The sequence below is a fragment of the Syngnathus floridae genome, chromosome 7 (genome assembly GCF_059516105.1).
Source record: "Syngnathus floridae isolate MCC-2025c chromosome 7, RoL_Sflo_1.0, whole genome shotgun sequence".
In the NCBI taxonomy this organism is placed as follows: domain Eukaryota; kingdom Metazoa; phylum Chordata; class Actinopteri; order Syngnathiformes; family Syngnathidae; genus Syngnathus; species Syngnathus floridae.
In genome coordinates this window covers 13959661-13987653 of record NC_142419.1, presented here as the reverse complement: position 1 = coordinate 13987653, position 27993 = coordinate 13959661, and the positions used below count along the sequence as shown (strand labels likewise).

General features: G+C 45.3%; 2 protein-coding genes and 1 long non-coding RNA gene across 4 annotated transcripts; 1 reads left to right on the top strand and 2 right to left on the bottom strand.

The window, feature by feature from the left end:
• The first annotated feature begins 1112 nt into the window (after positions 1-1112).
• b3glcta (beta 3-glucosyltransferase a) lies at positions 1113-16700 on the top strand. Of its 2 annotated transcripts, XM_088381575.1 has the most exons (16): positions 1113-1383; positions 1480-1531; positions 3788-3831; positions 7369-7411; positions 9863-9972; positions 10120-10196; positions 10451-10562; positions 11609-11745; positions 11818-11881; positions 12058-12189; positions 12497-12566; positions 12822-12935; positions 14956-15055; positions 15306-15425; positions 15861-16005; positions 16362-16700. In XM_088381575.1, exons 3-16 carry the CDS (start codon positions 3793-3795, stop codon positions 16530-16532), a joined length of 1434 nt encoding a protein of 477 aa, XP_088237701.1. In that variant the 5' UTR covers positions 1113-1383; positions 1480-1531; positions 3788-3792; the 3' UTR covers positions 16533-16700. The 2 variants fall into 2 exon arrangements, with proteins under 2 accessions (XP_088237701.1, XP_088237700.1); XM_088381574.1 differs by lacking the exon at positions 1480-1531.
• On the bottom strand, positions 2690-11224 carry LOC148395430 (uncharacterized). Its single transcript, XR_015859559.1, has 4 exons — positions 9827-11224; positions 8988-9080; positions 5119-5239; positions 2690-3079 (listed from the first exon to the last, which is right to left on the bottom strand). It is a non-coding gene; the product is annotated as an uncharacterized LOC148395430 (long non-coding RNA).
• Positions 16701-20301: 3601 nt separating the features above from the next.
• On the bottom strand, positions 20302-27218 carry LOC148395428 (transmembrane protease serine 13-like). The gene is made up of 13 exons (XM_088380279.1): positions 27033-27218; positions 25801-25975; positions 25089-25199; positions 24687-24875; positions 24475-24601; positions 24297-24392; positions 24125-24168; positions 23617-23779; positions 23373-23551; positions 23101-23199; positions 22820-22962; positions 21931-22083; positions 20302-21842 (listed from the first exon to the last, which is right to left on the bottom strand). The coding sequence occupies exons 1-13, from the start codon at positions 27048-27050 to the stop codon at positions 21828-21830; spliced, it is 1512 nt and encodes a 503-aa protein (XP_088236405.1). The 5' UTR covers positions 27051-27218; the 3' UTR covers positions 20302-21827.
• Between the last annotated feature and the right edge of the window lie 775 nt (positions 27219-27993).

Sequence of the window (27993 nt, the reverse complement as noted above, 5' to 3'; positions counted from 1 at the left end):
TTCCATAGTGGTAACTAATAGCAACCGTTGCCCGATTGGTTTCCGTGCGCGGCGACTGATTTCATTCCAGTTTTGAAAATGTTAATGAGCACGCTGTCTCAAATGGATGTGATTTGTGACTGGTGCTATAGGGGAACCAAAAAAAAAAAAAAAAATCACGTCTCAGTATGATACAGTGCAGTTTGACGCAACCGTAAATCACAATATCCATAATAAGCATGCAGAGCTCCCTTAATATATTTTCCGCGTTGAAATAAACTATAATGCCATTAAATCGCTCCAGCCCCCCAAAAAATCTTGATAAATTTGAACATGTGGAGAATAGCAATAGATTATGAGCACTTTGGATGATGAATGAATGATTTTATAAAGCGTAACTATCACACACAGTACACTTGTTTTCATTTTTTATTAGGGCCAGAGCAGCGACCGCTGCATAATGCCCCAGGCAACCTCGGTCAGGAATGAGTTGAGCCGGGGAGACTAAATGCAGCTTGAACCAGGATTTCTTGAAGGGAAAGGGAGTTGGAAGGGAGGTAGGTGGAGAACCGAAGACACAGACGGGATAGAGACCGACCGACCGACAGACGCAAGCCCACTTGGACAAGAGGTTAAAATTCTGACCGTGAGCCTCCAGACAGACCGGGGGAAAACCAGACGACAGGAACAGGAACAGGAACAGGAACAGGAACAGGAACAGGAACACTCGGCACGGACCGGAACAGAACAGTAGACACGGACCGGGAAAAACACTCGGGCAGGGCTTAAATACACACGGTAACAAGAGGAAGCAGGTGACAGACGTTACAGTAACAAAAGGGGTGTGGCAGAGGGAAGTGCAGGCCGAGCGTGCTCTGGCACGGACGTAACAACTTCAAGCATCTTTGGGACACATTAACATTAAGGTTACAGCTCATGAAAGGGATACAAATAAAAATAAAATACCCATTTTCCTTATCCGTGTTTACCTAAAAACAAAAATGACGAAGAAATCGAGCTGATTTCCCAAATATCGATGCATCACCCCAACTCTGGGTGCAGTGTCTCTCCTGGCCTGCCAGAGGGCGCCCCTGAGTCGCGCTAGTGGAGTGACGATGCCGCCTATCACCACGAGAGAAGAGAGAGAGAAAAAGCGGAGCGAGAGCTCCCACTCGCGCTCTGCTTCTCTCCTCACTTCACTCCCCCGTTTGCTCGTCAAAGTGCTCGGAGCTCCGACGCTCGCGTCGTATGTGCCTTGCGGCCGCGCTTAGATAGCCCCCGACACGCCGAGCTGCCCGTGCGGGGCCGGAACCGGTGTCCCTGGGCCTCGGCGAACCGAAACGACAATGATTCGCGACCAGCAGTGCCAGTGGCACGTCGCGGGCTTGCTGTTGCTCTCCCTCGGTGAGTGGCCGCCCTCACTTCACTTCGTTTTGACTTTATTTTTATTTCTTTTTTTTTTTTTTGCAACAATGCTTTGTTGTTGTTTCATCACAAAAGACGTGACGTTTACACAAGTGGCCGCTGACAACTTCCAGAGGAAGTTTGCAGGGTAAGTACTGGAACGTCAGAAAAAACAACACAACTGCCAGTGGGGGCAAGTAACGGAGTACAAATACTAAAGTACTTTTGTGTACTTTGAGGGGGGTTGACCTTTGACTTTTTGAAACGCGCAAGAAAGTGTTCATGTTGTTTACCTCAAATATTCATCATGCACATACACTAGTTATTAGACACTATACACTAGTATTAGAAGTTATCCTTAAGAATGAATTGCTGTATCATGGAATATAATCAGCTTTGGGTTTTGATAAAAACAACGGGGATGTTTTAGATGGATATTCAAATGAATAGAAATTCTATTTATCCATTCCATTTTTTGGATACATTTTCAAATAGAGAAAAATTGCACCCATTGATGTTTGATTTAACCAATACTTCAGCAAAGAAAAAAAAAACTGCAAATAGGCGAACCTCGACCGAGTGCAAATATGAACTTTGTCAGCATACTTTACCTGACATTTTTATTTAGTTTTCTGCTATGACTTTTTTCCTCATCTCAAATATGCTCCTTGGCTTGGGGAAACGCCGGAGTCGTCCATATTGCGTCTCCTGGCACATGCCTCGCGCTCCCATTTGATTTAATAACCAGAAATTGCTTGCCACGTTAATGAAGCCACCCCACACGGCATGTGCGTAATACGGGCGGCGGTCACGTGACAGCACGATACTGCGCCGCCTGTGCCAAAAGCTTGTTTGTCCACCACAAATGTGTTTCAGTGGGTTCAGGGCATCTTTGCCTGTGTAGAATATAAATGGCGGCACGCAGGAAGAGGTCAGGAATGTGTGTGCTTGTCCAGTCGTGCCAGTTTTGCTACTGTCGAGTGTTGTTGCTGTGTTTTTGTGTGTGTGTGTGTCCTCCCTGATGTGCGGGCGCTGAGCTCAGAATTAAAAGCAGCAGCAAACATCGGGGCCACCTTCCAACTGTGACATTTTGAAAAGGGAAAGTGATTTTTATGCGGCTTCCATTTGAGAAGCTGGAATCTTTGCACAGCCAAACATTCATCTCCTGCAGTCCGTTTCTACGTCTGCTATGAAAGAATGCAGCAAAGAGGATCAATAATTATTACGAAGGGCGTACATTGCGCTTCCTAAAAATGTCTGCTTCTTTTCAGGAAAAAAACCCCAAAAAAACATCTCCTTTGAATTACCTTTTTTCTATCGCTCCAAAAAATTGCTCATTCAGCAAAATGTTGGAATACGTGCCGTACAAAAAGCCTTGGCTACTTTGCAAATCCACTTGAAAGAAGTTCCGTTTTGAAGGCCGCCGTCTTCTCGCGCAGCTCAGAATTCAAATGCTGACTCACGGCACGGCGGGAGGGCCGCCCTCCATCATCGGCTCATTTAACGCTGACGGTGGCTAATTAGCTTCCCCGCTACCACGCTACGCCTTCTCCAACGCCACCTTCCTTCAAGCTCCTGGATTGTCTCGATGCTCGGCCCCGCCGTCATCGGCGTGTGTGTGCTCTTCAACCTGTCCGTAGCTTCACCTCAGTCTTAAGCGCTCACCAAAAGTGTTTTTGGAAGCCAAACGAGAGCTCTGAAAAATAGATGAGATTCCCCCTCAGCGCCAGGAATCACATCTGGCTGAGCCACCGCACACACGCTCACTTGCTCGCTCGCTGACTGGCTTTGAAAACAAAACAATGTCATATATTGCCGTCCGTTGTTTTTATGCCGAACGCGGCTGCATAATGAACGTCTGCAGGCCGGTCGTTCCTGGCGAATGGCGCCTTTTATGTCTTCATCAACGCTCCCGAGTTGTCCTCTAACGGCTGGCGCAGCACTTTTTGTACTTTCTCAGCGTGGCCGGCTAATAGAGGTCACCAGCGTAGCCAACCGCTCTCGGCGTCGTGTCTCATTTAATAACCAGCGACTTTTTTTTTTTTTATCGTATTGATTCCTGGGAATTTCTCTACCCGGAAGATGCGGGTCCCGAATCGATGCCGGCCTAACCGGAAAGAAACCGATCATGGCGGCCTAATTGTAAACTATGATGGATGACGATGCAGACGACACGCACTCGAAAATGTTTCCGCCAGAAAGATTTATGTTGATCGTTTGGATTCCCCAAAATATCTCTTCTCGACTTTTCACAACCATTTGTGTGGCTTCGAAATTCGAGGACGAGGTTGTCTTTGAAGGAGAGTTTCTGAAATTTTCCGAAAGGGCCTCAAGCGAGCGACGCATCCGTCTAATTGAGAAAATGTCTAAAAGGCTTTTTTTTTTTTTTTTTTTCTCGCCGCAGGTCGCATGCTCTTGGCCGCCGGCAGCTCCGAAGAAGCCTCGCAGGTAAGCAAGCATTCCGGCTCATCTGCTGGCAAGGTCTCAAAGTCTCACTCGCGCTTCCTCCCCTGTTTGCTTTTAAGACTTTAATTACCTACTAAGAGAAAACAAAGGTTCCGCACCCCCCGTCGCTAATTGCCCGGTGATCTGCTTTGGGATCAAAAAGCTGCTTTTTTTTCCTCACATTGGCACTTTGCAGCGTGATAAATAATGAACGCTTTGCTTCTCGGGCGCGCCGCGAGCATGTTGACAGCGAGCCTCTTTGCTTGCAGCCTGGCTCGGCTGGGCCGGGCCGGGCGGGGATGCCAAACGGCCTTCTCGGATCTCGTTTGCCTTTGTATGAACTTTTCAACCAGATGTAAAGAAGGCTTGAGGAAAGGTTGCATTGTGAGATTTCAACAAAGACAGAATGAGAGAGCAGCGTCAAAGCGAAAGCGGGCCGACTCGCACGCGTTCTCTTTCAAAGACAAAAAAGAACGGCGCGCCAGCGGGAAAATACGGAAAAAGGAAAGACTTCTCGCGCCGCGCGTTTCGACTTAGTCAAAGTCAAGGTGAAGCTAATGAATGCAAAGTCATGATGGCTCTTTGAGAAATTTTAACCAAGCAACTGGAGACTCGACTCGAGTCATATGATTCGAGTCGCCGCTTTTGTGATTTGAGTCGAGTCAGGAACTCGTGCGGACGTTCTCCAAAAAAAAAAAGTTGACATTTTTTAATGCTACATCTATTCTTAGACGTGGCGGTCTCTGAAACTCTGACATCTTTGTACCTTGAAACAAAGCAGGAAGAAGGTCGTCATTTTTTGTAGCGCATTTGTCAGGACCTGGACCAACAAGTGAAGGGTTGTTAGCACCCCGCCCTCAAATACAAGACAACACTAACAAATTAAGAAGGAATGCACATTTTTGGGTCATGCCAGTGCTCCAGATTACTCTTGGCCCAAAGCGGAAGCAGAGCTTGAATAATAGCACAGTCCAAAGAGTCGCTTTGGATAAAGTGTGAATTGGCGGATAAATAATCAGAAGAATAATAAATGTGATTTCCGAGAGGGCCTCGGCACGGTTTCGTGCTCGGGCTCTAATTACTACTCGGGCTTGTTAGCTTTGTAAACTTTGCAAATTTATTTTGCTTTTAATCTTCTCAAAGCAACGGCGCGCGTCTGATCTAATCACTGTTTGGCTCCGAGTTGTTTCGCTGAAGGTTGCGATCAAACGAGGTAAAAACGAGATGAAGAAGCGATCCCGACTCCAACCGGCCGGACATGAGAAAAAAATAATCTGGTTAAATACTCACCTGCTCTGCTTCTGTCTCATCCCGATATGCTTCGCTGCTCGTTTGGTCCCGCAGGTGCTTGGAGAAGATTTTCAGGAAAAAGCAATCAAAGTTTGGACTCCGACATAGATTGTGGAGGCGCCTGTGATGGAAAAACTGCATCATGATTTTGGAATCCTTGTTTATTGCTCTTCTTCCGGCAAAATCATTTGCATGGACGGTGTGTCGATGCGCCGCCAGCTCTTCCTCCGTCACGGCATGCCGCAGCATCGAATGCTTGAGTTGACCCAAAAGTCCTTAAGCAGCTTAATGATGGCCACCTTAAAAGTCAAAGCCATTGTGGCCGCCGCTCATCAGCCATTCGAGCGCTTCGGCTTCAAATGAGTCACACGGCAAGGCTGTGCGGTGACAGTCACCCCCTCCTATCCGAACCCAGCGGTTGCCCGGGGCAACAAGATTTAGACCACTGTCAACAATTTTCTCCAGTCTGGTGCGTTTTCTGGCAGCTGAGCCGAGCGCTCATAATAAAAGCCACGGCTGCATGCAATCTGAGTGAAGGATGTCTCCCCTTACTTCATATTTTTCTGATTGGCCGCCATGTTAAAATCCGTATATTTAAATTCTCAAAGAATTCAACAATGAAGAGTTCAAGTATAGTGTATTCAGATTCAAGTAGTTCATTTTTTTCCTACTGCGATCCACAGTGGGCAGTCGAGTGCTTGTTGCTACGGTTACGGCCCCTCTTCTGGCCTCCCGCTACTTAATTACATCCTTAATTTACCTTGACGGGATGCGCGTAATTACACATGGCGCAATAAAGCCGCTACGGTGATGGAGTGTGACTAATAATACAAGTTACCATCTCGCCAAAGTACATCCATACTGCCCAGTTGAATCCATCCAACGTTCAAATCCGTATCTAGGCGCCATTTTTGGAGTAGACAAAATGTGACAAGGAATGCTTGAGAAATTATAAAAAAAAAATGCCACAACGTATATACGCAAAGCTAACTACATAAACCGACGGGGCCGATACTGGGAATGTTGTTGCTGCCATCTAGTGGCAAAGCGTTTGAATCGCACTTAAAAGTCCAGTTTGCGCTTGCAACAGAAAAAAAATAGCTTTGGAATTTAAGACACTTGTAGTTCATCCTCTTATCCTTCCATTTTTTTTTTCTATCGCTAGCACTTGACCGTATTTTAATGAGCGCAACAGTCATTGATTCCACCGAGTCGAGTGTTAGATTTTTGCCGCGGCGTTTCGCCAACCTGCAACCTTGAGTGGGTCTCGCCATCACCGCACGCAAAGCTAATGTGACCTGACACATATGCAATCCGTGCGTGTATGTGTGTGTCTTCGGGGATGGATTGTGGCACAAGGCACGAGCTTATGTGTGAAGAGCTTCCAAAGCGAAGGGCTTTCAGGGCATCTTGATCGCTTACATAACACTTATTTTGTTACGTAGGTGGAATATCAAGGAGTTTGCAATCCATCGCACTCGATTTGTTTCGAGGTAGCAACAAGACTATTTAGTGGGCAAGATTTTATTATGTACAGAGGCGCTTTATTCGAACAATAGCAAAGCAGGACAAAGTGCTTTGAGCAGCGTGCCAGTCATGCAGGCAATAGTAATTCAGTGAACCGCCGTCATACTGCGGTTCATCTTTCACGCCCCAGTAATTTTCGAGTGACCTTTTTTTTAAAATGGATTTTTGCTGTACAGTGCCTCATTGGTAGGGGAAAAAAGTCAAAACAATCTAGTACCACCACCAAGCACCCAAAGACAACATGTAAACCCTCTCAAGGAGCTGCTGTAGGTCACGGCTCACGCCCAGACACTCACACGTAGACTGACAGGCCACGTTGTTGACGCCTCGTGCCAGGCCACGCCACTTTGAGGCACACGCTATTGGCTCACTACACTTGGGTGTGGCTCGTCATGAATCAAAAGAAGCCTCTCTTTTTTCGAAATGTTTATTCTTGCCCATTATCTATTAATACTCCGCCAGTTTCAAAAGACAAGGCTTCAAAGTTGCGCCGGCCTGTGATCGATTTCCTCGTCATCTCGAGCGCTAACGGTGGAATTAGCATTGCGGCGAACCCGTCGCCGTTCCTCCGTGGTGGTAATTACCCGTCTGGCATCTGTGATGTTTTGCTGCAAAGCGACCACGTGCAAGTTTGTTCTCAACTTTTGAGTTGTGGTTGTGCAACCCCCGCTCTTTGTTGTCAGACTTAATAATGAAAAACATCTCGCTCTCTCTACTTTTCAGACTCTGGAAGAAGATGCGCACGGGATCCCTGCCAGGCGACTCGGTGAGTCTAATCACAAAAAGGAAACAAACAAAATCGAGGAAAGCGTCGACACGACAGCCGGTGTCGCAATAACGCTTTAAGCGAGTACAAATGCGTGTCTATAAATATGAATGCATGGTAAAAAACCAGCAGACTCGCGCTGCTTATTAAATAAACATACAGACTTGAGTCATCCATGCCGACTGAGTCACATTTGGCAAATCCCACATCGACTTGTTGTTTCTCAAGCTACGCGCCAATGACAGAAACTACAACCCGACGTTGCATTTCTGCTTTTCTTTCTTTCTCCCATGAAATACGTATTTGCAATATTGGAGATTGAGCCTGGGCACCACACACGCACGAGTCACAATGACCACTGAGTCGCGCACACCTCCATTTTCGCACCCCTCCGCTGAACTGACAGCGGCGCCCGAGGGTCGCGGCTCTTGCCCGACTGCCCGCCCGCCCTCCTTCCCGCTTTGCCAAGTGTCACTATTGATTTGGGCTAGCCCAGCTGCTGGCCATCTCCAAATGCGGAACATATTTCACTTTAGCGCCCTTGATCCTTTTAATCAGCGTCGGCCGGCTGACCTCCAGGCTGACATGGCCACAACAGAAGCACACGGGTTTAGGTTCCCCTCGTGCTCCTTCTCACTGGAATAGCCAAGACTTCATATTTTAACCTAACCCCTTTCAATCCTTTGGACATTTCAGCTGTTCCAAGGTGACCTGAAAGTCTCATCTCTTAATTCCAAACCAAAAAGCTGCCTCGTGACCTGAATGAAAGCTTGAAGGCTACTCTGGCACAATTTTTGTTACTGATCACTTTTCACCAGCAATGACCCCAAACCTGGCACGGACGAGAGCACATTCGCCATCGGTGGCGGCGAGCCCGTTTCCGGTGGTATTTGACAGCCAAAGCCGGCCGCATTGAGTATTCACGAGCGGCCGGATGCTGGCAGGTGCTGATTTTCACAATGTTCCCTTCCTCCTGCAATTTGATGATGAATCGAAAACCATTAGTGTTGAGTCCAAAGCCTGCCCGCGCGTTCCGTCTTAATTAGTCCCCCCCCCCCCATTTTTATTTTTTATGCCCTAAGGCACAGGGCACAATTTTATCTTCACAATGATGGATTGGGAAATGGTTTATCTGATTGGCCTGTCAGTCTGGGCTTTGGGCAAACGTGCGCGCTGGACCATTTAGCGAGCTAAGCAGAAGGACGTTTGCAGGTTTGCTCTCTAAGCTCGGACGCTTTGTCAGGGGATCGATCGGGTCTTTGTTGTGAGTGACGAGCTGTGCACCTGGCATAGCTGATTTTGTGTTATTGCAAAGGAGGTCGTTGCCTTGAGCCTTTTCTACCGAGAGTAGTTTCCTTTGGCACCGACCGCGATTACATCCAAGTCGAGAAAACGTTGCAGATGAAAATCCTGCTCTCGCTGAGTTTTTTTTCCAATTTCAACTTATCTCGTGTGGATCCTATCTTCAAGTACACTATGATTAGATTAAAGTGTTGATGTTGTCGATGTGCAGCGCCGCTCATTTAAAAGCCAAATGAGTCCAAAAGGCGGAAATAACAATTGATGAGCCTCTTACCTGCAAACGCCGGCAAATGTGTGTCGTGCAATTTGGGGCCGGCCGGGCCTTCTTCCGAGCTGCCGCCGACGTTTCCCGACTCGTGAGAGCCGCCTGTTGACACAAGGACAAACTGAGATGTCAAAAGTGGAAAAAGCAATAGCCATCCGTAGCAGTTCAAAATAGTTCGCTTTTTGTTCCTGCCACTCATGGCGCTCACCTCCATTTTATTCGACATAATCTTAAAGGCTTTTTTTTTTTTTTTTGCAATTTTCACTCTGACAGGAAGCAGCGACATCAATCTGGACGCCACGGAACATAAAGGGAATGTGTTCCCCGCTGATATAATCTGGTTCTTTTCTCCACGGCGATGACATTCGCCTCACAGACGAGTGCACCGCCCGCCGCCACGGCTCTGATGTCGCCATTAAAGCGGCCGGCTCGCCCCCCCGCCATTTATCTTCATGTGACATCCATTTAAATGTCTGCAATAGTGACGGATGATATTGGCTGCCCAAACAAACGCAAAGACCCCCCTGAGCTCTCACACGGCCTTCTTCTAACCAAAATGTGTCCGTCTCTGGCCTGTGCGCTTGTCCGAGTGACTAAAAATGAAATTGGAGGTTGGAGCCAATTGTGAGTGGCGAGACTCGATGTCGCGCGTCGCTTGGAGTGCTTTGGTCCAGACGAGCGGGTGGTTATGACACGCCAATGATTATTTTGGACCAGACGGGCGCGAGATGATGACACGCGTACAGCAGCTGTTCACTCAGTCGTCTTACAACAAGCGTGCAGTTGCCGTGTCGGCCAATAAAATATTTGATGGCATGAGGAGGCCATGATCGCTATGACGCACGCACGGTTCCTGACGTTTGGGGTCTTTTTGTGTGGGGCAGATCTTCAGCAGATGGTGTTTGTCATCCAAAGCCAGAGCAACTCTTTCCACGCCAGCCGGGCTGAAAAACGGCGAGAGGATTTGCTCCAGCAGGCGCACGCTCAGTCCGAGGTAAGATTCGCGCTGGTTCGATCAAGTTAGCTAGGTTGCAATGTTGGGAGCGTCTTCATCATCTTCATCACAACCTGGAAAGAAAAAGAAAACAAAAAAAGAAAAATATTACGCAAATGAAAAGTTCTTTACGTTGTTGTCTTGCAGAAACCGCCGGTGGTTTTGCTCCTTCACACTTTATCCGACAATGAGGGAGACTGGAGCATCCTTCCTCTGCTGCCTTAGTGAGTTCAATGAGGGAAGGAATTTTGCTCATTGAGTTTTGCCTCGCCCCCAATTTGGGATTTTCCTCCCGCCGGTTCTTATTCTCTCTTGAGAAAATGATATATCGCTTTGAGGATTTGTTGGAAAAAAATGAGGGTGAGCGTCTCACATGAATTCCATTTTTTTTCCTTGTTCCAAGTGGCCAGAGGGAATATGAGATACATCAAAAAAAAAAAAAAGTTGCTTTTCAAACTGTATTTCTCTGCGTCCCCAGTTTGTCTCGCACTTTCGGCAAGAATTCCTCGTGGATGGTGTTCCTGGAAGAGGAGACCGGCGTAAAGACGACGAGGCTCGTCGAAGCGCTCGCCAAGTTTGACGAGAAAAAAGTAAGCCGTCTCTTCCAACTTCTTCCTTCTGTCTTTCTGAGGGAGAGAAGAAAAAAAAAAAAGCCAAGCAAGCGTCGTCAGGTACAAAGCGTCTGCTCAATTAGGAACTCCGCCATCTGCTCGCCTCGACAGACGTGGCAGTCGTGTCGCCGCCTCTGCCTCCGTCGTCGTGCTAATTAAAAAGGCTCCTGTCTGGTGGTATCAATTTGATCTTTTTCCTTCTTTTTTCCCTTTTTTTTTTCCTGGCAATGTGGGTCGAATGTTGAGCAAAACTTGTAGTAGCACTCAGCGTTTGAGTAGGGAAGTGTGCAAATGTGGCGGATACACAGACACTTCCTGGATTGTTTCAATTTTGTATGAGTCAGAACTCATACAAAAGAAAAAAAAAAAGAAAAACTTAACGGACCGACTGACAGACTGGCTAACCAAAACAGAACTGGCAAAGATAGGAACCAAAAGAATCAAGCACAACATCAAGACAGCAACGATCCAACAGGGAAGTCTCTCTCTTTCCTGTAACGTCAGAGCTCCAACTGTCGTGGAGCCACGCCAGCATCTCTGGTCCCAGGTCAAAGAGGCCGACCTCCGAGGGTGGTCAATATAGGGGGCAGGTGTTGATGATGTGGTCGGCTGTCTGCTCGGAGTCACCGCACTCGTATGCCCCACTGTGTTGAAGCGCCCAACAGGAAGTGAGGGGCAGACAGAACTTAAATACAAGAGGTAACAAGAGGCAGGTGACTGTGATTGAGGTAACACAGGAGGGGAGGGGCGACACCAACAGAAACCATGGTAACATAGAACACAGGGTCGTGACAGGTCGTGACAGGTCAGCCACAACTTTGGTTTCATATTTTTATTTTCTCCCTGTTTTGTGGTGAAAGAAGGATGTTTAGTTTATTCATTTTTATTTTTATTTCTCCAGAAAATGGATGGATTTTATTTTATCTATTTATTGTCTTTTTCTATTCATCTATTTTTTGCTTCAGTTAAATGCGGCTCTTATTGGCAGTCTTTTGGGCGATTTACCAAGAAGTGCTTTTGATCAGGAATGGTTCCTGGGGAAGCCGCTCCACGACGACGAGTCGACCATCATTCATCACTACGCCTTTGCCGAGAACCCGTCCGTCTTCAAATACCCCGACTTTGCTGCCGCCTGGGCCTTAAGTGTTCCCCTGCTAGTCCGGTGAGTGAGCGCATGTCAACGTTGTGTTTGAAGATTCTCAAAGATCACAATTAAAGTTTTTTTTTTTTCAAGGCTCGCCAACAAAGTCCGAGAGGAGCCACTGAAATCGGACTTCACCATCGACCTGAAACACGAAGTGTGTCTTGTTCTCATTCTTCTGATGACAGTGCAGTATTACCATGACTGAAAAAAATATATAGAAAAAATACGGCAACATGAAATCCGTTGTATGTATCTGTATCAAATGTGCAGTAACAATAATTTAAAAAAAAAAAAAACCTAAGTCATTGCAGGTCACGTGTGTCCCGGCAGGTGGCCTTGTACATTTGGGACAACGGCAACGGTCCTCGTTTGACCGCCGTGCCCGAGCTGTGCACGGAGCTCGAGGACTCCCCGAGGGCCAAGTTCTGCGCCACCGCGCTGCGCCCCGAGCCCCCCCCTTGCGTGAGTATTTGTCGCGCCAGCAAAAGTTGCCAGGCAAACTAAAGCCCGACACGATGGGCAACACAATAAGACCTGATCTGGCAGCACGCCGGCGAGGTGTCGCCTGGCTTAGCCTTGGTGTGACACGCTTTGTTTGTCTTTGTGTATCTGTCAGTTTGATGTGTTTGATTTTTTTCCCATTTTCTTTTCTAGAAAGTGCAACAACAATAGCTAGTTTTCATTTACATCACAACAACCTGAAAAAAACAAAAAGCTCAACTTGCCTTCTGCATCCTTGACAAGTCTTGATTTATTTTCCCCAAAAAAGGGTGAGCCGGTACGTCAGGACAACGTCTTTGTCGCCGTGAAAACATGCAAGAAGTTTCACAAAGAACGAGGTGAGTGTCGCTTTGTCGCGTCCTGCCAATTGCCGAAAGTTTGCTCCCGTCTTTTGTTCCGCTCAACCTAATAATGCACAGGCTTGATTGGCACTGCCGTGAAAAGCTTTTATTTCCAGCTGCAGCCAGGCGCTGCTGGAAATGTCAAATCAATTTTCCATCCCTTCCTGTCTAAATGTCATCTGTTTTTTTTTTTTCCTTGCCATTTGTGAGTTGTAGCTATTTATTAAAAGATTATCTTCCAATGTAACGCAGTGCCCGTCATCAAGAAGACTTGGGAGAGGGACGCCGTCTACCTGGAGTATTACAGCGACCACGCCGACGCTTCCATACCCACCATCGATTTGGGAGTCGCCAACACCGAGAGAGGTGAGCGCAGTCGGCGGAATGGAAACTAGCTAGTTAGCCACGGGCTACAAAAAAAAATTGTGTTCCTCCCCTCCTGAGTGTCCCAAAGTTCCCATTTTTGTTGTGTCACTTACATAAAGTTGCTATGACAGAACGGCGTGCCCGGCGCTCGCCGGAGGCTACCGGGCACTCGGGGCCAAATTATCCCAGACAGCCGATCGCTATCAGCGACTAAAAGACGGCCTTAGACTTGTGGTGTTGCATTCAAAAGGGATGAAGCGTGGGGCTTCGGAGTCGCTTTGAAAGGAGTAAAGATGGGTAGTTTTCCATCCGTGACGCCGGGCAGGCGTAGTGAGGCATCCGAGTCCATTTGAAGCGCTGCTCGTCAGACCGCAACGGACTGCGAAGCGCGTTGGAGACCCGCTCCGCCATGTTCAAGCTCTCTTTTCAAGTTTTACCGACCGCTCCCCAAATCAAAACACTTTATACATCTTCTCAACACTCCATGGCACTTGCAAAAGAGGGGCATTGAATTAATACACGTTAAAAACGTATTTCTGAGAATTCCCAAGAATTTGGGGAGGGGTTAAAAAATGACTTTTATTTTTTTAATGCATTCTTAATATGCATCGTTGCCAACATTCCATTTTTATCTAATTGATTGGTTGTTGCAGCCAAGATTAAACTGCATTCAAAACTAACCTTTTTTTTTCCGTTTCTATGCATGCCAATACTTTCATTGACAGGTAATTTCACGTTGGTCGATGTTAATTAATAAGAAATACCAAATAGAGAGGAGATGACTTGTCCTTGGGAGCGAGAAAAAAAACAAGTGAGTTCAAAGCAAACGGACATGCATCATTTCCTCCTGTCTGTTTCTTTTTGCCGCGACAACCCGCGGCGTTATGTTAATGACGCCCGGCAGTCACCAGCCATCTTCGCCTCGCCGCTCGCCTGTCGCTTTTTATTCCTTACCGAATTTATTTCTCTTTGGCTGGCACGCCGCGCATTAATGCGCTGGCACGTGAAAGTGCGTCCATGTCAAGCAGAGGTCAACAGATGTGAACTGAGCCGAATGATGGACGGGCGCAAGTGCTTTGATGCATAATTCAGCAGTGTAGAAGCAGAACATCAAGAAAAAAAAAAGCAAAGAAAATCACCGTGGTAGAGTTCATTGATAAACACTGGTGCCTTGCTATGCGTGTTATTCACTCGTTCACTGCCAGTCCAGTTAAAATGGATCAATGGCAGTGAATGAGTTAATGTAGGCTTTGTACATTTTACAGTGGTTGCCTCTTAGAATCAAGAAGGCGCGACTTATTGTCAGCAGCCAACCTAGCGTCGGCAAATAAGACGAAGGAAATGTCACGTTTGCGTCTCGACTACCTGCCGAGAATGCCGCTCGTGTTCTCGCGAAAATAACATCCCGGCCAGCGCTGGCATTTTGATGTCAGCCAACGGCAGGCGCCTCAACGAGGAAGCGCTCGCTCTTCCCACCGGCGCCGAACGTCACTCAAAGCGAGCCGCCCCGACTCGGCACGGCGCCTTTGCGTGCATCCGCCCTAAAAATACAAAAAGATGAGCTTTTGATTTCCTCCCTGTGAGCGGTTCAAGGTGTCTGCTCTTATTGTGTATTCAGTCGCCAGCTGAGACACAAAACAACACCTTGCCTGGCTGTAATAAATAATCCAGTCATGCGTCTTATTCTCGTCTTGCCACCGGGGATTTTCAGCTCAACCCCGATGAGGACAAAGATGGCGTGCGTGCCTGGTCTTAGTTGCAATAACTGTTGGAAGTGAGCAGTGCCCTGGTTGTAAACTGGTTTTCAGGGATCTGAACTGGCCCGTTCGTTTCTGACTTTGTAATTCTAAATAGCTCGTCACGTTTTTCTAACCGTTTCTCGCTTGCAGTTTGGTCCTCAAACTAGTTTTGACTTCCTTGTCACTTTTTCTGAAATCAGTCTTTGTTCCTTCAGCACGGTCAGCCCACAGGAGTCCTTTCAAAACGAAATAATCTCCAAAATGACAACTTCCCTTTGCAGGTCACTGCGGGAAAACGTTCGCCATCCTCAAAAGATTCGTCAGCGGCGCCGTCCCCGACACCGAGTGGCTCCTCATTGTGGACGACGACACGCTGATCAGGTTGTGCAGACGCTTCATATTCCGATACTGTGACAGATCTCCCTAAAAAAAAAAAAAAAAAAGCTTTTAAAATGTCGGCTGCCTTCATGTTCTGTTCGTCGAGTTGCTTCTTCATGTGGAATACTGGACACGTGCGGTACAGCCTGAGGGACCGCACGTATTCCCGCACCTGTGGATGATGCGTGTGTGCGTTAGGAGTTTGTGGACTTATCATGATGAGTTGTGTGTGTGTTTGTGTGTGTTGTGTCAGCCTCCCCAGACTGCGATCGTTGCTCAGCTGCTACCAGCCGCGGGAAGCCGTGTATCTGGGCGAGCGCTACGGCTACGGCCTCGGCCAGGGAGGCTACAGCTACATCACGGGAGGCGGCGGGTAAGCTTTGCCGACACGCGCCCCCGCCGGATGTATCGTGCAAATCCCGTTATCTGTCGTTTCAACATAACCCGCTACCGCTCGCTTCAAAAACGCCACTCAGCCGGGGGCGGGAATTTTCCATTTGCAAGCTACGCATTTTGGTTTGCAGCTCAGATTTCAAATGCAAGTGCATCGTAATCGTCGCGCTCGAGTTGCGATGCTACTCGTAAACGTTCAGCGTAAGCATCAACGGGCACGCGTTGAGGATTTCATTTGTCCCCTTTGGGAAGAAAGTAAATCTCTTCCACGTTGTTGCCACAACACCAAAATTCAGACTCGACTCGTCAACAGCTCCGAGCGTGCACCCGTAGCCTATTTTGCAGCCAAGTGTGCCGAAGCACGACTGCTAAAAATACACTTTTCCTTTTCATTGATTATGATTCTATTGTGCAGCATGGTGTTCAGCAGGGAGGCGGTGGCGCGGCTCCTGCAAAGCGGCTGCAAATGTTACAGCGACGACGCTCCCGACGACATGGTGCTGGGAATGTGCCTCAACGCTCTCGACGTTCCCGCCACGCACAGTCCGCTTTTCCATCAGGTGACCGACCAAGAAAGGCTTTTTGTGTACAGATTTTGGGGCGGGGGGGGGGGATATTTCAAAAACGACAACAGCACTAACAGCAAAAACACAAATTGCATTCCGGGCAGCCTTTTTAATTTTTTTAAATTAATTTAAAGAAAAATATGATTAATTAAAAACATATATATATATATATATATATATATATACATATTTTCTTTTTTTGTTTTTAAATTAAGCATCACATTTATCTGCTGCAGGTAGTGCTTCAGAGAGTACCTCATGGCATCCCTCCAGCAGATTATTGCAATTAGCAGTCTCTAAAAGTGATTACAAAAGCCATCTTTGTTTGGATTGTGTCTTTTCTAACCCAGGCCCGGCCGGAGGACTATTCAGCGGACTTACTTGCTCACCAGGTGCCCATTTCTTTCCACAAACATTGGAACAGCGACCCCGTAGTGGTCTTTAACCAATGGCTGAGGGACGGCCGCCATAAAAGCCCAGCCGCGCTCGACGCCAATGAAAGCATCAAGACGGAGCTGTGAAATAAAAAAAGAAAAGCCTTGGAGTCAAGCAACAATGCCGTGCGTGTGCTATGAGCTTGCATCTTGCTAATATTTATATATGTTCAGTATCAGATGGAAACGGACAGGCAATGTTCTCCCCGTTCATGCTGTCAAATCTATTTTTAAATAAATGTATGTGCTTTTTAATCCCGCTTGCCTGCATGAGTAATCTTTGAATGCATACACGTGACTTTGATGCGTGTGCGCTCGTCTGGGAAAACGACTTCAGGTTATATTTAGCATCACTGTATGACATTTCAGCACACAATTACGGGATGGCAAACACGCGCTACAATGTATCTTTTGACAAATTCTTTGTTTGTCCCTCGAGTCGACTCGCTCGTTGGTGGCCGTGAGAAGCGATGACACAGCTGGGAATTAAAGCGCTAAATCTCACAGGCATTATCGCACAACTCCAGCTCCCGAACATCTGCTTGTCATGTGCTGTGAAAGAGGAGGAGGGGGGGGTGGAAGGACTCTCCAGGCGTAAGAATAAAAGCGAGGCATTAGTTTTCGGGTTCATTAGTGCCCACTCAGCCGGAATAAAAGAGGCCGAGCGCAAACGCGCAAAGCAAATTGCAGCAGGGAGGCCTTAAGAGGTGGATTTTAACGAGGCGCAAATTACTTCTTTTTGATTACTGCTGAAATAAAACACGAGCGAGTTGTGAGAAACTCGAGTGGAGTTATTACCTTATTCCGCTTGCTCTGACTGGCTGACATTTCAAATATAATATTATATATATAATATATTAAATATTACGTACATTTCTAGCTGGATCAAGTCATCCAAAAGATTCAAGACAGGAAATAAATCGACAAATCTAAAATGTTGGATCCACATTGCTGCACAGTGATGGAACAGTCAAGTCTTTTTTTTTTTCTTCCTCTCACCTCTGGGCTTTGCTATCATTAATTTATCTGAAAAGACTGGCAGACGCTTCTGTTCTCAAGTGAAGGCTTAGTTTTTTCGTCCTCTTTACTATTTTATATTTAATACTGTGGGTGTCAGGCTTGGGTCAGATAAGGGTTAGATCAAATTTTAAATTAGGATTTCAAGAGAGCTTTCACAAAGTAAAATAAAAAGTACTTCAGAAGCCTACAACAGCAAAAAGTAGTTTTGTACATTTATTTGTTACTCGTGTTGCTTGTGCAAATGTCCTGATTGTATGTAATATTATTGATATTATTGCAATAAACCATGGATGGAGTTTTAAAAAAAAATCCAGGAAAAGTGCGTGAAATGTGAGATTTACAGCAGTAGGCGAGGCAAAGCGATGCAAACATACACACTAAAGGTCAATACTTATTCTTTCACTTAATAGCTTGGGGGATATCACTGCATGCAATAATGCCAGAACATTGATTGACCTTCACATAATAAGATACTCGGGGGATGACGCTTTGCAGGAGTCAGTTAATGCAATATCAAGCAGGATTAGACATTATTTCTGACGCGGTAACACTAAGTTTTGTTTTTGTTGTTAAGTGAACAATACAAAAAGTAAAAAGAAGGCACATACAATGACTAAATAAGAGCAACGTGATTGAAATGGAGCAATTGTGCATACAGCAGACAAGTCAGTGTATAGCGCAAAAGTACAGGAGGAGTAGTGCATGTGGAGTAGTGCAAGGCAGCCAACGTGGCCCAAAAGGCCAGGACGTTATGCAGCCGAGGGGGAAGAGGGGCGAGAGAGTTCAGGATCCTAACAGCTTGAAGTATGAAGCTGTTGGTGAGTCTGGTGGTCCGGGAGCGCAGGGTTCTGTACTTCTTCCTCCTCTCAAATTTGGCTTTTAATGTAGGATGGCAAACCCAAGGGTCTAGGCCAGTGGTTCTTAACCTTTTTGGAGGTACCGAACCCCATCAGGTTCATATGTGCATTCACCGAACCCCTCTTCTGGGGGGGTACCGATGTGTTCGGCCATTCACGGAAGGGAAGGGGGGGGGGGGGGTGCTACCGGTGTGTTCGGCCATCCGCGGAAGGGAAGGGGGGGGGGTGCTCCCGGTGTGTTCGGCCATCCGTGGACGGCGGGGCGGGGCGGGGCGGGGCAGGGCGGGGAAATGATATACCAGCTCTGCTGAACTCCTGAAGCCGACTCACCGAACCCTTGGGGTTCGATCGAACCCAGGTTAAGAACCACTGGTCTAGGCGTTCTTTTTCAAGACTGGGTGAGGGATTCAAATTGGGGTCTCAAACCAGGACTTGGGTTCCAAACCAATATCGGCCTTGTGGTACCTTTTCAACTGGCCTCATCCCTTCTCTAATGTTTGTGTTGTGTTCAATTCAGTCGGTATCAAAAGGTTTTTCTTCCACTATCTCGTGTTCTCATCGTGTCATTTTCCCCCCTTCAGCTTTTTATGTTTTATTTGCTCGGTGTAGCGCTGCTGATCCAGTCAGATAAACAAGCTTTTCGTTTCTTTCCCTCATGAGATCGGGAAGGTGGAGGACAGACAAAGTGGCGGCAAACACATGATGAAGGGAAGCTGCATGTGCAAAGATCTCCTTTCAGGGGGATGGATGCTGTCCTCGCTACTAATGAGGAGGATGCTTTGCTGCAACGTGATGGAAACACGCCCAGAGGATTAATGCACCGTGAGGACATCATGGTCAAGGTCGGAGGTAAAGCAGGGTGCGTCGAGGGATTAGGTGCTATTTTCCAGGGATATTTCAAATAGCTGAAACGCAGCATTGGCGTGTGTTCCAAAATTCGTCAGGTTGATTAAAGCCTCGTGCGAAGTTGGTGGCCCTGCACGCGCAAGCTGACATCTTTACACATCCCCCGAGGCCCGCATGCAAATCGGAGGCAGGCGCCATCCCTAAATCAAGAGGTGCTGTGGAGCGAACAAACAGCCTTGTTGTCAAGTAGCCGCCAAGTGCGTGCTTGGTCTTGTGTCCAAAGCTATCGATTTGGAAAAAATATACAATTGGTCAACGATCATTCCGAAAATTGGCTGCGTATCAGTGAAAACAAATTCTAAATTAGGGGTGTCAAACTCGTTTTTTTCGCGGGCCGTTGTAGTCAGAGCTTCTTTCGGAGGGCCATTATGACTGTCAACCCAAATTATTATATACAGTAAAAGCTACAAAACAAATTGACAAATAACTTTTTTTTCAAATCAGACGAGTAAAAACTGGTCAAATATTTAAAAAAAAAACATGATTAAAAGTGAACACAATTTGAAATTCTAGTAATGACACGAATTTGATGTACAATTTGTCTTCGCGGGCCACATAAAATGATGTAGCGGGCCGTATCTAGCCCCCGGGCCTTGAGTTTGACACCTGTGCTCTCAGTCGTGTTCAGCGGCAGAACCCCAGTCAGGCGATGCTCTTGTGTTTTTTTTTTCTTTTTTTTTTCAAAGGCTCCATCTCCCTTGCAGGTGTGTATCTTTTTGGTCCGTCACATCACATCCAGCCACAGATGAACCCCCACCCCCAGATAAAAAAAAACCTCAGCCGAGCAGTGTCACCCAGTGGAAAGCAAAGCACGATTTAAAGACGCTGTGACTAATGTGATTTAACGCACGTCACTGAGGTTCACCGTGCTCACTGCCACTTTATTCTCCCCCTGAATGCACACACACATACACACACACGCACACATCATCCATTGTAAGGACGACTAACCAAAGCAAGGAGCTGCCATTATTTCATTGCTGGGTGGCCTGAAGTTGCCTGTGATTTGGAGACCGTGAACACGAGGCTCTTGCTAGGCAACCTGAAAACATTCATTTCCAAATCCTTTACGATGAAATTTAAATCAGAAGTTTATTTGTATACAAATACAATGTGAGTTGAGTCTCATTACAGTGCACGCTAGCTTTTTTAGCTGCATAAATATAAGCGTTGACAACTGCAACCCCCCTCCAAAAATGTTTGCTTGGCTTCAAAATGAAAAACAGTCATTCAAGCCGGGCGTTGAATAATATTTTTATGAGCTACATTGCTCTCCTCGCAATGAGAGAGAATCACTCCATTACAGCTGAAGACCTTGAACAAGGTCCACCGGTGCTTCATAGCAATTAGCTTGACGATGTCACTTCTGCTGAGTCATTCGCTCACCCCCTCTCCTCACCCCTCACCCCTATTTGCTTTCAGAAGGTTGACTTACACCATTTCTGCATGTTGAGACACAATTTCAGAGAAGAAGTACTGCTTTTTAAAAGTCATAAAGCTGATTCTAAATGTATTTATGACAACAAAAGAAAAGAATGCTGATGCTTTAAATAAGATTTAGCAATCAGTTCATTTAGTTTCGGCACAATACGCAAGTCCTTTGACTTCTGTATTTTGTGTGTGGTGTATCTGTTGATGGTGGGGAGAGAAACGAGGTGTGTGTGTGTGAAGATAAAAGCAACTTGTGCATAATTTAGATGCTCGATCTTGTGTTTGGGCTTGCGTGGTGGCGCACCTGCTGCCCCAGCACTCGCCATCCCGAGTACGTGCGTGCGTGCAATGCACAGTGGACAAAACAATTTAGCAGCTCGCAAGCATCAACTCAGCATTCACCGTCGCTCGCCATTAATCAAGATTTGATTGAAAGGCTGGCCACAACATCTTGCATTCTATGCCACATCACATTGTGCCAAAGTCGTTTGGGCCATCTTCATCCTCATCCTTTTCCCTCAAAATCAATGATTTACTTTTCAAGATGTTGGTCCTGTGGCACCATCTGCTGGATTGCTCATTTGCTGACATGCTGGTGGCGGCCAATCCAAAGATTTTGCCGGAGCACCTCCTCTCTGACTCGCCCCTCGTTGATCATTATTCAGATGAATCCAAATGCCACCAACTGGAGCAATGAGGAGCGCAAGAAGACTTCACCGCAAGCATTTGACTGTTGTAATTTTGAAACCACAGCAAAACCCAATTAAAAGAATTAAAAGAAAAACCCTGCTTTCAAGTTCTAAACTCAAAGCAGCCTCTCTATTTCTCATCATCTCAATTGATCAAGGGTGTCCAACTGTAGCGATTCCGCCGTCTGTGGAAACTATTTAGATGAAAAAAAAAATCCCAGTGACAGTGTGAACACAAGCAAACACAAAAGGCAGAAGTAGTGAAGGAATGCAAGACAATTCATCAGTGCATCAAGTGGGAACAGTCACACAGCTGTAAACACGGTGTTCGGTATTTTCGCGGCGGCGCCTCGTCCCCGCCGCTCCATACATCTGTCCGTCCATTTTCTGCTGTACACAAAGTGATCTTCCGTGCTCGTTTAAAAAGACTCCTTCACAGTGCAGTGCTCAACGGAGGAAGATGAGGTAGAAAGGTGGCATTACAGTCTTAGGTACTGTGAGAAAGCAGGGTGGACAAATCCATGAGTAGGTAGGCGGGTTCATTTGAAGGCCCTAACTTAGATGATCAATTTCTTGTCTCACCTGCATGTTGGTGTAGATCCAGGGCAGAAAACGGCTCACCCTGGTGTAAACACCCGGCTTGTTTTGCTCGGCGCACCCGGCCCCCCAGCTGGTGATACCCACCAGGTACCACATATCATCATTCTGACACACCAGTGGTCCACCGCTGTCGCCCTGATTTAACACGAGATAAAAAGTGAGTTTGAATATTAGGAGATTGTGGAAATCATTTGTGGCAATTAAAATAGATTGGGAAAAAAATTGGCATCAGGCTCTTTTTCAGAATAAATAAATAAACTGCTAAATAAATAAATACATAAATAAATAAATAGCAGCCTGCTTTGCATTTAAATTTGTGGAAATAGCTTAATAAATAAACACAAAAATAAAAAGACAAACAAATAAATAAAGGAAATGGATGGATGGATAGATGGATAAATAAATAAAATAGAATAAATAAATACTTAATTAAATAGCAGCCTGCTTTGCATTTAAATTTGTGTCAATAGATAGATAGATAGATAGATAGATAGATAGATAGATAGATAGATAGATAGATAGATAGATAGATAGATAGATAGATAGATAGATAGATAGATAGATAGATAGATAGATAGATAGATAGATAGATAGATAGATAGATAGATAGATAGATAGATAGATAGATAGATAGATAGATAGATAGATAGATAGATAGATAGATAGATAGATAGATAGATAGATAGATAGATAGATAGATAGATAGATAGATAGATAGATAGATAGATAGATAGATAGATAGATAGATAGATAGATAGATAGATAGATAGATAGATAGATAGATAGATAGATAGATAGATAGATAGATAGATAGATAGATAGATAGATAGATAGCATTCTAGTTTGCATTTAAACAAATGTCAAAAGTCACCTGACAGGAATCTCTGCCTCCCTCCAAGTGTCCGGCACAGATCATGTTATTTGTCACAGCGCCTCCATACACCAAAGGGTTGTTGCACTCTGCCATGCTAATGAGGTCAACAGTCACCTCCATCAGCTCGTTGGACACTACGCCTACGTTAAAGGAAAACAGAAGGCAAGTTGCTATGTTGCAATGTTTGGCAAGAGCGCGTGAGCGAGGCCGCAAGATCCGGTCCGGCTGCATTCTCGCTATCGAGTGCACACGATCAGAGAAAGGTTTCCCAAGCTTACCCGATCCTGCCATAGTGGTACCAAAGCCCGACGTCCAACAGGCAGTGCCAGAGCGGAACCGCTGTGCGGTAAGTGGCAGGCACGCCGGGTGAATATCGTCTGAGAGAAGGAAGAAGAGATTAGCGCCGATCAATTTGAATAATAAAAACATCCTAAATTCATCACTATATAATTTTCCACACATGCTGAGATGAAATCAATCAGTGATATATAATTTTCTACACATGCTGAGATGAAATCGATAAGTGAAATCGAAAAGAAGCTCGACCAACCGTTAAAGTCGACCTCAGTTGCAAGTTTGAGCAGAGCGATGTCTTGATCGTTGGTCAGGTTGTTGTAATTCTCATTGAGGATGATCTTCTCCACCGCCAAGGCCGGAGGTAAATTGTCCAGAGACGTCACACCTGCATACACTTGCCAGAGCTGCGGCCAGAGCGATACGGGGTTGCTCCTGTAGGACGACAACATCAAGTCATCCATTTTAAACATCGGCGATATGCCAAGTGGACACTTCACCTTGGGAAGCAGTGAGCGGCGGTCAGCACAAAATCCGGAGCGATCAGGACCCCTCCGCACACGTGGGACCCTCGAAAGTGCAGCGTTAACTGCCACGGCCACTGACCCCTGTCTGCAACGGTGCCCCCTACGATGCGAGATGTAGACTGCTGCCTGCCACAATCTGAAGACACATCGCAAAGAACACACAAAATGTCTTTTTTAATGACTTGTGGTAAAACTGTTGTGTCTTTCTAGGCAAAAATCCAAAGAGCCATATTCAAGCAATGACTTAAATGACTATTTTTAGCAGGATCAGGATCTAGTTAGCCATCTAACTCCTCATACAAAAACAATAAAATTCCAATTTATGAAGTATAAACATTTTCAATAGTGATGTCTGCAGGTGTTTATGTTACTTTTAGGTCTGGAACACTAATGCTAGTTTTCTAGCTCCTCTATAGTGTTTCCCATTACTTGTTAGCATTAAGCTAACGTGTGCGTCATAGGACAGATGGTGGCTGCTTACCGACGCACTGTAGGGAGACTGCACTCTGATCTGGACAAGAAGAACTGTATGATATCACAATAAGAGAGACATGTGAGACTATATTCTAAGCAGCCATATTTACCGCAACTTTCAAATGCACTATTTTAAATTTCAACACTGCACATACGGATTCACTAGAAATGTTATTTACCTGACTTCAACTTGACTTTGGATGGATTCGGACACGCTGTTCGTCACAGTTAGTCCGATGGAGTCTTGGTTTGTGATATTTCTATAGCTGTAAGATCTAAATACATTGGGGGGGTAACGAAAAGGTAATGTTGTGGTAACTTGGTATGAATGAGAGATAACGAGAGGTGAATCTTTACTTTTGAAACCCAAGTTGGGTGCACGTTCGGTCAGCAATGTTCTGGTCCCAACCATTGAAGCAGACTGGGAGAAAGCGGCCGTCTCGGGCGGTCCTGACTTCCAGACGATTACTAATCGCAAGCCTCACTGATAAAGAGAGAGAAAAAAAAATCAAATTATGCCAACTGTCATAATTTGGACTCCACTGATCTGTGATTACTTGCACGCTCACCACAGTTCATTTCATCAGAGCCCAGCTCGCAGTCGTTGATCCCATCACAGTTTGTTGCATTATCGGGGCAGGTGTCACGTATCAATACAGACTGGTTATCATCGATATTTATATCTTGCTGATCGTCGTCGATGTTGTTGTTGTTATTGCTGTTAAGGTCTTGCGTAAACACCCTGGTGCCATATTGCACTGTCATTGGAGAGAAATAATGAGTGTCAGGAATGATCATGTGACTGCAAATTTTGTAGCAGAATTGCCATAATTAAACTCTAAATCCTAATGAATACTTGTGAGAACAAGTTGACGCCATGGAAAAGCACAAAGTGTTGTCTATCAACAATATCTATAAAAACGCCACCCCTGCAAACAAAAACAGAAGAGCAAATGAATACAAATGCCAACCTCCGATCCATATGGCAACAGCCAGCAGGGCGATGAGAATAAAGGCAGCGCATGAGCCTCCGTAACACTGCGCATTATTTTTACAGCATCCTCTTTTTCTGCTCCTGGGGGCTGCGTGGAAACACAATACAAATTAAACATCTAGTTTTTCTAAACTGCTTATCTTCACGAGGTGAGCTAGAACCTATCCAAGTTGACTCTGGGCTTGACTACTTGGCAACCAATGGGAGGGCAACAAATCAAATATCTTTAAAGTAATACAGTGGAAAGATAAAGTTCCAACGGCCCAGATTTTTGCTTTGAAGCTATTGCACATGTGCAGTCACCACTCCGAAGTTCACCTCATTTTAGCCAAACACACAAAATGATATTAAAATGTATTAAAGGGGAAGTCAACCCCAATTTTTTCTTTGTAATATGTTCTGTGCAGGCCAACTAGTCAAAACACAGTGTTCTGATTATTGTTGTGTTTATGGAACATGAATTAAGCAGCAAAATCCATTTGTTTATATGCATCACAGGGGGCGGCCATTTTGCCACTCACTGTCAACTGAAAATGACATCACAATTGTTTCCATATCAACCAATCACAACTCAGCTGTTAATTGAAATTGGTCATGTGACCTTCACAAGCCAATTTTCAATTCTACCTGTAACATGATACTTAATTGCTGTTTGTGTCCATAGAGAAATACAGAAGGCAGTGACTCACGTGAACTTAATTGTGTTACTTGGGGAGCGGCCACAGGTGGTGCATACTGAGGGATGTAATGAGGCTGGTTGGCAGGGGGGGGGCCTGGCGCCACGCCATACACAACCTCTTCATAAGACTTGAGGGGGGGCTGAGTGTGCACGGCGACAGAGTAGTAAGGGGGCGGGAGATCGTCCTGTGGGGGGGGAAAACAAAAAATATGTTTTATATTTGCAAAATAGCAGTGGATGAAGATGACGACATCTGAGACGGAGTCACATGACACTTTTTTGCATCAGACAAAGCACAGGGACTTGATTTATATGAAATAAAATCAGATGTATTGTTTATGTACTCGAGAGGACTAAGAATGACTTTGCAATTCTTTCAACAACAAAGGGTAGGGGATTTTGATTTCTTGCTTTGGAGGAAGTAATTGTTGAAAGTTGCAACACGATTGGAAAGGCACAACCGGAATTTTTCAATAACCTTTTTGAAGAGCATAACAATAAACAAAGATGTGGCTAAACTTGTTCGTGATCAGGATTAGCAATGTCACCTGACAGGATGCTAAAATGTGCTGATGGGGGTGGCGTTTGACGTACGCAAAGGTCTACGCAGACTTTTTAAACAAAAAGGTGTTTCGTAACATCTTCTCTATGGCTAAATGGTCAAGTTTCCATAAAAGCCCGTAGGAAAATGAGATTACCGAGATGAAACAGGTAGAGAAGCAGGTTTATCTTATTTCTCAGCTATCGTACACGTATCGTTTTGCACGGCCTCCATTGTCATCGAAAATCACTGTTAAATGTCACTTTTACCGGATCGGTTTCAGTTTCACCTGAATAATAATGATAAATAAAGGGCACGAGTGACCAGAGGTGTTTGGGACAGTCAATTGTCACTGATTCAATTGATCAACTAAATTGAAGCTCAATCAAAGAATTATCCAAACAATTTTTCGTGTAGATGAATGAGTGATTAAATCTTGCTTAACTCTCACAAAATATCAAAAATTCAGACAAAACTAGTTTAAAGCAGAAACCTAAACTTTGAGGCAATATAGACACAAGATAAACAAACCCAATGAAATGACCACAATCTATCATGTCTGTTCCCTTAAGTGCAGATAAACACAATCTACCATTTTTTAAGTTAACAGATTTCAGTGGATAAGGTGAAGTTGGAATACATGCAAGAAAGAAGTCGTAGAAGTAAAACAAAGGAGCAGGGAGACAATTCATTAAACTTACCGGGTTAAGCCTTGCCATCGGAATGAGTGATTGTCACGCGAGTGGAGGGTTGAGGTGTCACCTCATGGGTGGAGCTCGCTCACATCCAAAAATGGAAAAATGCGGCTTCGGCACATCTGTCAGCAAGCGCCTTTTCTCTACTCTGCTGCGACTATCACTGTCCTTCATCTAAACACCTCCCACCTCCACTTTGCATCTTGCTCCAAGGTGGGCGTGGCCAGCAGGTCACACACCTGCCCAACCGGTTTCCTGCAGACCTCCGCAGCTGCTTCAATGGACTGAAACTTGATTGTGAGACACCACTTGAGCTGTCAGCGAGTGTCTTTTCCAAACAGCCGTGAACAAATTGAAATTAAATAGCCATAACAAAGTTCAAGCTTGGTTTCATTCAAGGCAAATGGTCGCAGTTGTGTGGCGAGTCCCATTTGACGTGCGCTTGAAAGTGATTGGTTCATTCTGAATAAGGCTAAACGGCTCGTCCGAAGAAAAAGAGAAATTTAAACATATTTTTTTAATTCGATTAATTGATTAATCAAAATAATCAACAAATGAATTAAAATTATATCAAAATAAATTGAGATTTATTATAATTTAAGAATAATTTAGATTATTTAAATAATTGTTAGTTGCAGCCTTTCATGATATTATACTGACGCAACAAGAGTGGTTAGCATCAGCACTTGTTGATTCAGTTTGCCCTCTGAGTAGTTTCATTTTCTACACTTTGTTTGCACGGAGGAAGAAAGGAAAAAAATGTCACGTGACCAAGAAAAAAAAAAAAAGGTGAGAACTCAAAGGGGAAACTGAGGTTGATGACATCTGATGTAAAAGTTCTTTTTCTTCTAAAGTGAATTGCAAAAAAAAAAAAACGAGGGGGGAGCTTCCCTTGCCCAATGAACTTTCTGGGGGAACACTGGACTAATAAAGCTGCATAAAAATATCAGTTTAAGCCCAAAATAAA

Bases quoted from the DNA above. Each gene is read 5' to 3' on its own strand.
- b3glcta (XM_088381574.1), top strand. From the start codon at position 1,326: ATGATTCGCGACCAGCAGTGCCAGTGGCACGTCGCGGGCTTGCTGTTG. The intron at 10,197-10,450 runs GTGAGTTCAATG...CTGCGTCCCCAG, and splicing joins ATCCTTCCTCTGCTGCCTTA to TTTGTCTCGCACTTTCGGCA. The intron at 15,426-15,860 runs GTAAGCTTTGCC...TCTATTGTGCAG, and splicing joins TACATCACGGGAGGCGGCGG to CATGGTGTTCAGCAGGGAGG.
- LOC148395428 (XM_088380279.1), bottom strand. The intron at 24,876-25,088 runs GTTGGCATTTGT...CTCCAATGACAG, and splicing joins TGTTGCCATATGGATCGGAG to TGCAATATGGCACCAGGGTG. The intron at 22,963-23,100 runs GTAAGCTTGGGA...CCTTTAACGTAG, and splicing joins TACCACTATGGCAGGATCGG to GCGTAGTGTCCAACGAGCTG.